Source organism: Globicephala melas, chromosome 16 (assembly GCF_963455315.2).
Source record: "Globicephala melas chromosome 16, mGloMel1.2, whole genome shotgun sequence".
Taxonomy (NCBI): Eukaryota; Metazoa; Chordata; class Mammalia; order Artiodactyla; family Delphinidae; genus Globicephala; species Globicephala melas.
Window position 1 is genome coordinate 7101634 of NC_083329.1, and position 14934 is coordinate 7116567.

Consider the following 14934-nt stretch of genomic DNA (forward strand, 5'->3'; position numbering starts at 1 on the left):
ATTTGAATGGGAAAAAAAAATAAACAGTACTGGGACAACTGGATATCCATGCAAAACAGATGATTTTAGATCTTTACCTCACACCTTCAATAAAAATTAGCTCAAAATGGGTCACAGACTTTAAATGTAAAAGCTAAAACTATGGAATTCCTAAGTGAAAACACAGGAATAAAACTTTAAAATTTTAAATTTAAAAACTGTAAACAACTATAATAAGTATGCTAAGGGATCTAATGGAAAAAGAGAGCATGCAAGAACAGATGGGCAATGTAAGAAGAGAGATGGAAATCCTAAGAAAGAGCCAAAATGAAATGCTAGAGATCAAAAACGCCAACAGAAATGAAGAACATTTTTGATAGGCTTATAGTGGACTGGATACAGCTAAGCAAAGAACCTCATGAAGATACATCAATACAAACCTCCAAATCTAAAAAGCAAATATAACACACATAGAAAAAAAAAGTGAATTTCAAATAACCATGGGACAACTACAAAAGGTATAACATACAAATGTCAATAATAGAGGGAGAAAAAAGAAAGTAACGGAAGAAATATTTGAAACAATGACTGAGAATCTCACCAAATTAATGTCAGACACCATACCACAGATCCAGGAAGCTCAGAGAACACCAAAAAGGAAAAATGCCAGAAAAACTACACCTAGGCATATCATATTCAAACAATAGAAAATTAAAGAAAAGGTCCTGAAAGAAGACAGAATATAAAAAACACCTACCTGGGACTTCCCTGGTGGTGCAGTGGTTAAGAATCTTCCTGGCAATGCAGGGAACACAGGTTCAAGCCCTGATCCAGGAAGATCCCACATGCCACAGAGCAACTAAGCCTGTGCACCACAACTACTGAGCCTAAGCTCTAGAGCCCATGAGTCAGAACCACTGAGCCCGTGTGCTACAACTACTGAAGCCCGTGTGCCTAGAGTTCGTGCTCCACAAAAGAAAAGCCACTGCAATGAGAAACCTGCACAATGCAATGAAGAGTAGCTCCCGCTCGCCACAACTAGAGAAAGCCCACGCACAGCAACGCAGCCAAAAGTAAATAAATAAATAAATTTATTTTTAAAAACCCAAAAAACACCTGCCTATGCAGAAACAAAAGATAAGAATTATATCCGACTTCTCAGAAACCATGCAAGCAAGAAAAGAATGAAGTGAAATATTTTAAAAGTTGAGACAAAAAAAACACCAACCTAGAATTCTATATCCTGTGAAATGATCCTTCAAAAGTAAAAAAGCAATAAAGTCTTTCTCAAACAAACAAAAATGGAGGGAATTTGTTGCCAGAGACCCGGTTCACAAGAAATGTTAAAAGAAGTTCTTTAGAAAGAAGGAAAATAACATAGATCAAAAATTTTGATCTACATAAAAAAAGAAAGAGCATTAAGAAATAAATTGAAGATAAAATTAAAACTTTTATTTTTTATTCTTAATTGATCTAACAGATAATAGTTTATTCAAAATAATATTTGATTATGCATACTTATGTGTATATATATATAGTGTGTGTATGAACGTGCGAGCGTGTGTGCAGGTATGCGCTTATGTATGCTTACATATAAGTGAAATGAATGACAATAAAGATACAAGGGACAGAAAGGAGGAATTAGGATTATTTTGTTATTATGAGGTAATGACACAACCCATGAAGTGGTACAGTTTTATTTGAAAGCGGACTTGGATTATTTGTAAAAATATACTGCAAACTCTAGGGCAACCACTAATAAAAGTTAAAAAAATAAGTATAACTGATATGCTAAGAAAGTAGAGAAAATAGAATCATAAAATGCTCAACTAAAAACATGAAAGACAGGGGCTTCCCTGGTGGCGCAGTGGTTGAAAGTCCACCTGCCGATGCAGGGGACACGGGTTCGTGCCCCGGGTCCGGGAGGATCCCACATGCCGCAGAGCGGCTGGGCCCGTGAGCCATGGCCGCTGAGTCTGTGCTCCGCAACAGGACAGGCCACAACAGTGAGAAGCCCAAGTACCGCAAAAAAAAAAAACCGAAAGAAAAAGAGTGAAAGACAAAAACAGGAACAAAGAACAGGGCAACAAATAGAAAACAGTTACAAACATGGAAGTTATGAATCCAACTATATCAATAATCACTTTGAATGTCAATGATCTAAATGTAATAATGCTGAAAACATCAAATGCTGGCAAGGATATGGAGCAACAGGAATTCTCATTCATTGCTGGTGGGAATGCATAACAGTACTGCTACCTTGGAAGATTGGCAGTTTCTCACAAAACTAAACACATACTCTTATTAGATAATCCAGCTATTATGAACTTTGGTGTTTACCCAAAGGAACTGAAAATCTATGAACACACAAAACCCTGCATATGGAAGTTCACAGCAGCTTTATTCATAACTGCCAAAACTTGCAAGCAAAGTGTCCTTCAGAATGGATAAAATTCATCCAGACAATGAAGTACTTTTCAGCATTACAAAGAAATGAGCTATGTAAGCCATGAAAAAACAGAGGAACCCTAAATGCACATTACGAAGTGAAAGCAGCTGATCTGAAATGGCTACATATTATATGACTCCAACCACATGACAGTGTGGAAAAGGCAAAAACAACAGAGACAGTAAAAAGACCAGTGGCTGCCAGAGTTAGGCAGGAGGAAAGGATGCAGTGGCAGAGCACAGAGGATTTTGGGGCATTGAAAATACTCTCTCTGATACTATAATTGTAATCCTCTGTTCAATACTATCTATATAATGGTGGACACATGTCATTACACATTTGTCCAAAATCGCAGAATGTATACTAAGATGAACCCTAATGTGAGCTATGGACTTTCGGTGATAAGAATATTGTCAGTGTCGGTTCATCACTTGTCACAAACATACCACTTTGTGGGGGATGTTTGTAATGGGCAGTTATGCGTGGGGGGACATGGCAAACAACGGTGCCTTCCTTTCCATTGTGCTGTGAACTAAAACTGCTCTCAACCAATTAAGGTCTAAAAATGTATACAGAGAGGCACAACAATAAGTTATCCAAAGCTGATACTTCTAAAAGAACTGATTTTTCACTGATTTTTCCCCCTATTTATATTAATTACTCCCATTTGGCTCTCTATTTGGATTGACATGTCAATCAAAGGCAAGTACAATATTCCATCTTGAGCACTTGAGCCGGATCAAATCATAGGCACCTAACAGAAGAGCACGGCTACCACCACAAAAAAAATGTCCTATCTTTAAGTGATAGGAGGAAGGGTTTAAATAAAAGAAAATTACTTTCTCAGTTCTCATTTAGATATTTTATGACTTAAAAAAAGTCTCATCCCACCTGACTTGGATTATGAGCAAAGGAAACCCTAGCAAAAAGCTGATTTAAAAGGAGACTGCACAAGTGATATACTGGCTGCTCCTCTCCTGACCTAGGACAGGGCCCTCTCATTCTACCTTCTAATAGTCATATAAGAGCCCAGTCAACAAACTTGTCACAACTCAAAATAGTCAACAATTTAATCGTTATTCAGTAAGGCTAATATATTTGACCCACATCACTGATGCCTTGAATCTACGGCAACAATGCTTCCTCTCTCCTCATTTGATACTCTTCATCCCCTCTCCACCCCAAGATAGTGAAAGGGATGTCTATGTGATCACTACAATCCTTGCAGCTCCCTATGCCTTAACTGTAAAACATCAGGTGAAGACCCTGTATGGCAGGGACTGGAGGTGGCACCAAGGCACTCTTTACTGTAGAAAGCCCGTTCATACGCCAGCGAAGCATCCTTTTAGAACCAAGGCCTCCACTACCAAACGACCTGCCACAACAGCACTTACCAGTGGCTGCACTCATACAACCTAGGTCCTTCTCACTCTCAATAGCCATCTAGCCCATTTTCCATCTCAGATTATGGCAATCTTTTTCTTTTTCCCCCTACTTTCACATTAGACTTTTGAGACTTCAAATGACTCAAAACTAGAATTTCAGTCCTAATACAAATATAAGTGACAACTCCAATCCAGAAGATTACCTACTGCCAGCTTTGAGAAACGGGTAGCATAAAGTTCCCAAACTATTAATAGCCACCAATGTCTTTTTCTTTTTAAAGCCCTCACAGCTAGGAAAAGTAGATATCACCTGCTGAAATTTACAGTACACTTTCAACCTTACAACAGGGTCAGAATATTACTGTCAGAGGAAAGGCTAGAGCTGCCTTTTAAAAAGGACTTATAAAATGGTAGACTTACCAAGGTCCAGATCTAGTTTCCAGGCTGAGCAGCTAGACCTCATCCACACCCAGAGGACAGATCTATCTTTCTAAGGGCAGAGTCACATTAACTAAACCTACAAGGCAAACCTGTAAAACCACAATATCCAAAACGACTCATCCCCTCGGTGAGGGCAGGCCCACACAAACAGCCAACTCATCATTAGGGTGTTTGTTGTTTGATGAGCACGTAATCCAATCTAGAGGTCAGACAGACTGAACATTTAATGACATCAGGCTCACCAGGCCTGATGAATCCGCATCACAAAAGGAATGGTATTGCCCACACTACCAGATCAATCCAGAGCAATCACCCTCCACTAAAAGGCACAAAGTCCTCTCCCCTGGACAAGGGCTGAATGTCTAAACCATCAGTTCTGAATGACACATTCTTTCTTTAGCTATCCAATCAGGTTACCATCTGAATTTACAGTTCAAGACTAGTCATATACTTGATTGACTATTGGATGTTTTTTAAAAAAAGGATATTTTTGAGACAAGCTGAAAGTGTGATTTGGACTGTATGCTAGATAACTGAGTCAATGTTGATTTTCTTAGATGTGGTAATGAGGATGTGGTTGGGTAGGAGAATATCCTTGTTCTTAAAAGATGCATGCTGAAATACTGAAGGGTAAAGCACCAGGATGCCTACAACTAACTGGCAAAGGGGAGTGTTTAGGTACACAGAGATGGAGCACCTGTGGCAAAATGTTAACAATTAACAACTGGCCAATCCAATGAAGGAGATGTTGGGATCCCTTGCACTGATTTTTTTTTTTTTAACTTTTCTGTGGATTTGAAAATTTGCAAAATAAAACATGGTCTTAAGACTACCTGTCTCAGGAAGAAAAACTCGTAATACACAATCAATATAATCTCTTAAAGTTGAACAGAAATACGAAATCAAAGCTACTTTAAAATATGAGCACCGGAGCTGACCAAGACACGAAATACAGCGTACGTGTAGTTTAAAATTTTCCACTAGCCACACTAAAAATAAATAAACAGGTGAAACCAGAAAACTAAAAGATGAGCAAAGACCTTTCTATATTTAAGACACTCCTACAGCTTCCAATGTTTCTATTTTAAAGCTTAGCAAAAAGATATAAAAACCACTGAGATGTTCAAAGTGTCTCAGTGCCGAAAAACCAAAGGTTTTTCCCCCTAGCTTCCACAGAAAATATAACAGACAAAAAGTATCCCACCACTGTAAGGAAATGATTCAGCCAGTGCACTCCTGGATTCAAAAAGGGAAGGATGTCAGCTCACCAATGTGAACAGTCATGTAGGCTGTCATGCAGGGCTTTCCGAAGCACCGAGTCCTTGTCATAAATGCCCCAGGTAGCTTGTAGTACTGAATCAAGTAAGCAGTCTCCTGCAGTCCGGTTCCAAAGTGCATACAGTCGACTGTCCAAACGTGTAGCCAATTCCAAGGACCAGTTTATAATTGGAGATTCTTCTTCTAACTCTATATGAAGAATTTAAATAACATGTTCATATAAAACATTAATAAAGGAAATTGAAGAGGATTCAAAGAAATGGGAAGATATCCCACGCTCTTGGACTGGAAGAATTACTATTGCTAAAATGGCCACACTACCCAATCAATCTACAGATTTAACACAATCCCTATCAAGTTACCCATGACATTTTTCACAGAACTAAAACAAATAATCCTAAAATTTACATGGAACCATAAAAGACCCAGGATTGCCAAAGCAATCCTGAGGAAAAAGAATAAAGCAGGAGGTCTAACCTTCCCAAACTTCAGACAATTACTACACTAATCAAAACAGCATGGTATTGGCACAAAAACAGACATATGGATCAATGGAACAGACAGAAAGTCCAGAAATAAACCCACACACCTATGGGCAATTAATCTTCAACAAAGGAAGCAAGAACATACAACGGGAAAAAGACAGTCTCTTCAGCAAGTAGTGTTGGGAAAGTTGGACAGATGCATGTAATAAAGTTAGAACACACTCTCACACCACACAAAAATAAACTCAAAATGACTTAAAAGACTCAAATACAAGACATCACACCATAAAACTTCTAGAAAACGACACAGGCAAAACATTCTCTGATATAAATCGTACCATTTTTTTCCTTAGGTCAGTCTCCCAAAGCAATAGAAATAAAAACAAAAATAAACAAATGGGACCTAATCAAATTTACAAGCTTTTACACAGCAAAGGAAACCATAAACAAAACAAAAAAACAACCTATGGAATGGGAGAAAATATTTGCAAATGATTTGACTGACAAGGGCTTAATTTCCAAAATATACAAACAGCTCATACAACTCAACAACAGAAAAACAAACAACCCAATTGAAAAATGGGCAGAAGACCTAAACAGACATTTCACCAAAGACATACACATGGCCAACAGGCACATGAAAAGGTGCTCAACATCACTAATTACTGGAGAAATGCAAATCAAAACTAGAATGAGATACCACCTCACACTGGTCAGAGTGGCCATTATTAAAAAGTCTACAAATAACAAATGCTGGAGAGGGTGTGGAGAAAAGGGAACCCTGCTATACTGTTGGTGGAAATGTAAGCTGGTACAGCCATTATGGAGAACAGTATGGAGATTCCTCAAAAAACTAAAAATAGAGTTGCCATATGATCCAGCAATCCCACCCCTGGACACATATCCGGACAAAACTATAATTCAAAAAGATAAATGCTCCCCTATGTTCAAAGCAGCACTACTCACAACAGCCAAGACATGGAAACAACCTAAATGTCCATCAACAGATGAATGGATAAAAAGATGTGGTACAATGGAATACAACTAGCCATAAAAAAGAATGAAACAATGTCATTTGCAGCAACATAGATGGGCCTAGAGATTATCATACTAAGTGAAGTAAGTTAGAAAGAGAAATACAAATACCATATGATACCACTTATACGTGGAATCTAAAATACGACACAAATGAACTTATCTACAAAACAGAAACAGACTCACAGACACAGAGAACAGACTTGTGGTTGCTAATGGGGAAGGGGGGGTGGGAGTTTGGGGTAAGCAGATGCAAACTAGTATATACAGGACGGATAGATAACAAGGTCCTACTGTATAGCACAGGGAACTATATTCAATATCCTGTGATAAACCATAATGGAAAAGAACATAAAAAAGAATGTATGTATAACTGAATCACTTTGTTGTACAGCAGAAATTAACACAATATTGTAAATCAACTATACTTCAATATAAATAAGTAAATAAATAAAATGTTCATTTTCATGCTTCTGCAATTAAGAAATATTCAGTGGAAGAACCTATTCTCTAGAAGTTAATAGATTTAGTATGTAATTTACTAATAAATTTATTTACTAATAAATTCTGATCAACTGAAATATAAACCTTTGAGTAGTTGAAACACCTTAAGGCTCTAGAATAATCACCTTAAGGCTCTAGAATAATTTACTCCATTTTTAAATTCTTCATGATTTATTTTCTAAAAATTTTTAATATGAAAATATACTCATTCTAGAATAGGAAACAGATAACCAAGGTTTAAAAATGTTTATACCTTTATTCACTCTACCACAGTTAAGAGCTATGAATGAGCACTTCTAACAGCACAATACAACACTGTTCTTAAGGACTTTACATTTTCAATTTAAAGTAGAAATAAACTATGTTGACCATACACCAAACTATTCCAAACCTGACAAAGCAAAAAGTTTATTGAAATCAATAAAAGATAAATTATACTCATTAATTCCATGCTTACCTTTTTGAACATCTCTATCAAGCACCTCATCAAATAATTTTTCTTGGACTGTTGGAGGCAAGTCTTCAATATCTACAAAGAAAAACCAGATTTAAAAAAATCTTTATATGTCTCATAACTGAAAAAATTCGATGCCAGCATCTAACAGTAACCTCCTCTAAAATAACTGCCTTTCCACCGAAGGCTGTCGAATAGCTTCTTTTAAAAAACATGCATGTATCTCGTGTGTGTGTGTGTATGAGGTATAAAATATTTCCTTTCTGTACTTCATTATCAAAACTGTGATCTATCTACAAACAATAAAAAGAAAATCATTTGGACCACTAATTATATACAGCTATTATCAAAACAACAAGAGATAACAAATGTTGACAAGAATGTGGAGAAAAGGGAACCCTTGTGCGCCAGTGGTGGGAATGTAAACTGGTGCAGTCACTATGGAAAACAGTATGAAGTATCCTCAAAAACTATCATATGATCCGGCAATCTCACTTCTGGGTACACAGCCAAAGGATATGACAACAGGGTATCGAAAAGGTATTTGTACCCATGTTGGTTGCAGCATTACTCGCAATAGCCAATATATGAAAACAACCTGAGTGTCTATCAATGGGTGAATAAATAAAGTAGATGTGATATATCTATACAAAGCAGTATTATTAAGCCATGAGAAAGAAGAAAATCATGCCATTTGCAACATACAGAAGGACCTTGGAGACATTATGCTAAGTGAAATAAGCTCAACAGAGAAAGACCAATATTGTATGGTATTACTTACATATGGGATCTTAAAAAAAAAAGTCAAACTCATAGAAACAGAGAGTAGAAAAGCAGCTGCCGGGGCAAGGCAGGAAGGGATTAGGGAGAAATTGCTAAAAGAGTACAAACGATAAACCATAAAATGAAGACAGCTAGGATTAAATGCAAAACATAGTAACAATAGTCAGTAACGCTGTATTGTACAATTGAAATTCACTAAGACAACAAAACTTAATGTTCTCACCCAAAATATAAATAAATAGATAGATAAATAAATGTGAGGTGATGAATGTGTTAATTAACTAGATGGGGGGAATCTAGTTAATTAACAGTTAACTTTCACAATGTATAAATCAAATCACCACAAAGTACACTTTAAATATTTTACAATTTTCTATGTCAATGATAATTTAATAAAGTTGAAATAAAAGAAAAAAGAACAGAGCTATCTAATATTCGAGTTAAAATAACAACAACAACAAACAAACAAATTTTTGTCTGTTCTCTTTCCCCCACACTCTCAACCTCTGCTCAGGACTGTGATTTTCAGACTTCAGAATCTCCTTATACAAGTTACTGAGCCATTCACTTTGGCACGCAGATTTCTGTTTTCCTCACCTTCTCAAATTCTCTATGCTCTCTGTTCAGTTTACTAATTGAGTAGTCTAGAGTAAGAAGCATTACCCTTACAAAAATGTTTTAACCTTAGAACTATTTTCAACTTAAAATCTAATCATCACTTGAAGTACTAAGTTTAAATATACAGAGTGCATTTCAAATGAAATTTATCTGATTTTTAAAAGCTTAGTTGTTATTTTCTACCATTTTGTAAATACCTCTGTTCATATCTCAATATAAAAAAAGCTCAAAACACTCAAAACCAAAATATAAGTTTTATTTAGAACCTTTTGGTGTTTACTGCATTTATTCAATGCCAACTGACAAAAAACAGCCTGGAAGACATTTCCACTTGTCATGGAACTGCAAAATAAAAGTTGCTTCACAAATATAGTAGAAATTAACGTAGTAAGTGAAGAAAGTAATGACACTTTCAAAAGAATGCCAGTATCTTTGACTCAAATAACTTGACTCTACCCATCAAAAACCCATGTTCTGATCTTATCTCCTAATATCAGGTAACCAATAGTTATCTATGAAAAGAAAAAGAAAAAAAGCAGAATGATAATATTCTAAAATAAAAACGAAGAGAAAAATAAATGGATAAAACAGACTTTTTAAAATATCTGAGGCCCACAAAGAAGTCACTTATTATCAGCTGCTGTCTTCCTATCAGCTCTAAGGCATTAGTTTATAAATGGCCCTTGTACTGGTCACTTCCAGTAAAACAGGGTAATCAAGTAATTTAAGATCCACATATAGTAGCTAAGTTATCTGTTTTCTAACAGAAACATTTTCATTCAGACATTAAAAAATTATAATAAAGTTTAAATTTATTTTCACACAGAGATTTGGAGTTACCTGCTGGCAACGTAAATGTTACAAGGTCAGTTAGGAAATAGCAAGCAAAATCCCCCTTTCTCTGATGAAGAGAGGCAGCTATCTCACGCCGGATTTGCTCTGTCAGTTCAGGACACACCATTGCTGGAATACACTTTGCGGCTTGTTGAGACACCTTAAATACAAAAGAAACTTTCCTCTACATCTCATTTATCATCAGTGGAAGCAGAAAACAATAGTGTATAAAAGAAATTACCAAAAATTCCCAGTAACTCAAGGTGTTTTTGTTTTTGTTTTAAATATATGAGGTACTGGGTGTTATTTCCTCAATAGCGTAAGTATATATCAGTACAACTTCCCTGGAAAACAGTGATAAAAATGTTTTACCCTCTCAACTCAGCAGTTCTACTTTCTAGTGGAGTTTATCCCAAGGAAATACACAAAGATGCATATAAAAATTTATGTAAAATGGAGTTGTTCGCAAACGTTCATCATAGGAGGGGGAGGGAGGACAAAAACAAAGTAAGAATAACCATCATGCCCCTAATAAAAACATTCTTATTAAAAAACAGGGAATTCTAGCTCACAGAGAAAGAGGAAAGTACAAACACTCTTCTGCTCTGTTAAGAATATTTCAAGTACTTTGACTTAGAGTAAAGAAAAGCAGGTTTTTTTAAATAAATTTATTTATTTTTAGTTATTTTTGGCTGTGTTGGGTTTTCATTGCTATGCACGGGCTTTCTCTAGTTGCGGTGAACGGGAGCTACTCTTCATTGCAGTGCGCGGGCTTCTCATTGCGGTGGCTTCTCTTGTTGCGGAGCACGGGCTCTAGGCACGCGGTCTTCAGTAGCGCGGGATCTAGAGCACAGGTTCAGCAGTTGTGGCGCACGGGCTTAGTTGCTCCACGGCATGTGGGATCTCCCTGGACCAGGGATCAAATCCATGTCCCCTGCACTGGCAGGCGGATTCCCAACCTTTAAAGGGTTAGTTCCCAATGACTTCAAATCCCTCCCCACTTGTTACAATTCTGATTTTTTTTTTTTTTTTTCTGTTTTTTGGCCGCACCACACAGCATGCGGGATCTTAGTTCCCCGACCAGGGATCAAACCCGCAAGATGCCCTGCTGTGGAAGCACGGCATCTTAACCACTGGACCGCCAGGGAAGTCCCTATAATTCTTAATTTTTTAAAAAAGCATCTGGCTTCTCCGAGTGTAAAACAGACAACCAATCTCTGCAGTAGTACAATTCGACGGGAATGAAATCTGAGCACCGGTGTAGAGAGCACTACCACAGAGAACCTCTAAACAAGGAGGCGGCTAGAACTTTCCTGTCCTTTTTAAATGATGAATAACAACAAACGATGAAAAGACATTATCTTACATTTAACTTGTACTCCTTTTGTGGAGCTCAAGAAATCTATATACAGAGAATTCTGAAATCCAAGGTGAGTATCTGCTAAAGAGGAAATGAGTCTGGTGTGACCCTGAGCGAGCCAGTTAGCTCTGTCCTCTGCTGTCACTACAGACGCAGCCACTAACCTGGACGACCTTCCTGAATGCAGACTTCCAGTCACAAGTGGGGCTTGGAGCAGCAGATCTTCCAACAAGCCACACAAAGAATAAGTTTTACTGATAATGTCACCTACATAACACACGTGGACAGCTTAATTGTAATTACTATTAAGGTAAGTAAACAGTATTTCAAAAACCCTGCATACCCAACGCAACCATTAGACATCCTATTCTGAAAACTACACAAAAATTCAATTCTCCTAAACTTTACTAGCCAGGATTACCAGTAACAATGAAATTGTCACCACATCTCATCTCCATAAGCCCAATCTAAGCAACACTAAAACTGTGGAAAACCAAATATTAAATATTTTCAGAATATAATGGACTATTTCTCAAGTCAAAGCATTAAAATGCATCTCAAAAGTAAATTCAAAAATAGCTTATCTCAATGTGCTAACCCCCCGCCCCTTTCCAAAATCCTGGGAAGATTTTTTTCAAAAACTACTTGGACTGAAACCTGAATATTGCAAACACCCCAAGAGAAACCTTACAGCTGGTGATTGGCCTCTAAGCTTCCTTCTCCCGCCACCATCCTTAAGCATATGTCCCTGAGGCCTGCCTCTCATCTTCTAGCCCAGGGGTCCCCAACCCCCGGGCCATGGACTGGTACCGGTCTGCGGCCTGTTAGGAACCGGGCCGCACAGCAGGAGGTGAGCAGCGAGCGAGCCATGCTTCACCTGTCGCCCCCATCGCTCTCATTACCGCCTGAACCATCCCCCACTCCCGCCTCCCCTCCCCACCGTCTGTGGAAAAACTGTCTTCAACGAAACCGGTTCCTGGTGCCAAAAAGGTTGGGGACCGCTGTTCTAGCCTCTTTAACCTGAGTCTCAACCATCTCCTTAAGCTACTGGTTAACCTAGGGTCCATGAACTTGGGAAGGGACCATGAATTAGAATAGGAATTTCAATCAAATTTAAATCCTTCATTTTCACTAACCTCTTGCCTACATTTAAAATGCATTTTCTTTTTTTTTGCTGTATGCGGGCCTCTCACTGTTGTGGCCTCTCCCATTGCTCCGGACGCACAGGCTCAGCGGCCATGGCTCACAGGCCTAGCCGCTCCGCGGCATGTGGGATCTTCCTGGACCGGGGCACGAACCCGTGTTCCCTGCATCGGCAGGCACACTCTCAACCACTGCGCCACCAGGGAAGCCCTAAAATTCATTTTCTTTACATCACATATATTTAATATTCTGATAACTATTTCAATATAACTGATTTCCTTTGTAATCCTATTTTTTATTTTATACATTTAAAAACAGTATTTTGAGAAGAAGTCCACAGGTTCCACCAGACTACAAACAGTATCCATTATCTAAAATCCAATTAAACCCCCGGCCCAGACACATATTCCCAAAATATAATGTTCTCCTGTTCCCATCCCAAAAGTACTTGGCTCTGTGCCCTGTCTGCAGACACATCCCTTAGTCCAGACTCATACTCTCCCCCTTCCAGTCTCCCTACTGGCCCCTTCAGTTCTGTCCTGTAGAGTGCCTACTCCATTGAGACTAAATTCCATCACTGACTTTGTTCTTCCACCAGAACAAGCCTCCTTTCCACCTCCCCCATCTTGTACCAGGGTGGTCTCTGTGTACCACAGAATATAGCAAAAATTATAGTATATCACTTCCTACATTAGGTTATATAGAAAAGACACTACAGTTTCTACTTGAATCATTCTCTCATGCTCTCTCCCTCTCTTGGATCACTTGCTCTAGGTGAAACCAGCTACCACATCACAAGCAGCCCTACTGAGGGGCCCACGTAACAAGGATTTGAAGCCTCCTGCCAACAACCAGGTGAGTGTACTTGGAACCAGATCCTCTAGTCCCCGTCGAGCCCCTGGCAGTTTGTAACCTCATGAGACCCTGAGCCAAAATCATTCAGCTAAGCTGCTCCTGGACTCCTTACTCTCAGAAACTGTGATAACAAGTGTTTGCTGTCTTAAGCTGCTAAGTTTTGCGGGGATTTGTTACACAGCAGTAAATAATAAACACACTGGGGTTCTACCGTCTTCCTGCTGTTAGTCCCCAGAATGCTCTTAGGAGGCCGGCGACTTACACCAGTCCCTCCAGAACCTTCTCATAGTCCTCTACCAGCCTGAGAGAAACCTATGTATCCCCTAAAGACTTGAGCCTTGGTTCACAGCTGCCTTCTCTCTCCTGTCTCCAGCCACCACCAGCAACTATAACTCCACATGCCAGCCCTTCCAGTACACAACTGGGCATCACAACACAAATGTAGCCAGACCTCAGATACTACAGGAACTACTTCTTACTGTTCCATCCCATGTTCCAGAACTCTGGTCTCTCTAATCACACAGCTGCTTTTCAAACAGTCCCCTTCTCCCTTATCCTCAATAAGCCTGCCCTTTGTTTTCAGCATGGCTGTCTCTCAAGCCCTCCTTTGCTCTATCAGGTGCCCCTGGTTACACTGGACTCTTACCAAACTAAACTCATGGCTAGCCATCTCAATCATGCTTTCATCTAACGTTCATAATTATTAATCCCCTCACCCCATGCTTTGTACATAAATGTTCCCAGATATTGGCGAACTTAAATGTGCAAGTAAGCATACACAGGAGTATACTGACCAAACTGGATTTGAATCCACAACTCATCTAACTCTCTGCACTTTTACCCTATTTCTCTTATCATTAAAAAAAAAATTACCTGGAGACTTCCCTGGTGGTCCAATGGGTGAGACTCCACACTCCCAAGGCAGGGGGCCTGGGTTTGATCCCTGGTCAGGAAACTATATCCCACATGCATGCTGCAACTAATAGTCCGCGTGCCACAACTAAGAGTCTGCATGCCACAACTAAAAAGTCCACATGCTGCAACTAAGATCCCGCATGCCTCAACTAAAGATCCCGCATGCCGCAAATAAGATGTGGAGCCGCATAAATAAATAAATGAATAAATAAATATATTTTTTAAAAATTACCTGGATAATACAGTCACATCCTAATTCATTTGCAACCTCTGTCATTTGTAACATGTACCTAGTTATCTAATCCAGAAACCCCAGAATCAACTCTGACCCCTAACTCACCATTACTCCCCATGGCCAATCTATCCACTTAGTTCTGCCTACATCACCAGCATCTCTCTCAAACCAGCCCATTTCC

General features: G+C 38.7%; 1 protein-coding gene across 3 annotated transcripts in view; it reads right to left on the minus strand.

Moving 5' to 3' along the window:
- The window catches only part of ZRANB1 (zinc finger RANBP2-type containing 1), a 69362-nt gene that overhangs the window by 8789 nt on the left and 45639 nt on the right, over positions 1 to 14934 (minus strand). For all 3 annotated transcript variants that reach the window (XM_030832019.3, XM_030832021.3, XM_030832022.2), the window contains 3 exons: positions 10252 to 10405; positions 8014 to 8085; positions 5523 to 5721 (listed from right to left, as the gene is read on the minus strand). In XM_030832019.3, coding sequence (XP_030687879.1) covers positions 5523 to 5721; positions 8014 to 8085; positions 10252 to 10405 — 425 coding nt within the window. The remainder of the gene's footprint in view (positions 1 to 5522; positions 5722 to 8013; positions 8086 to 10251; positions 10406 to 14934) is intronic.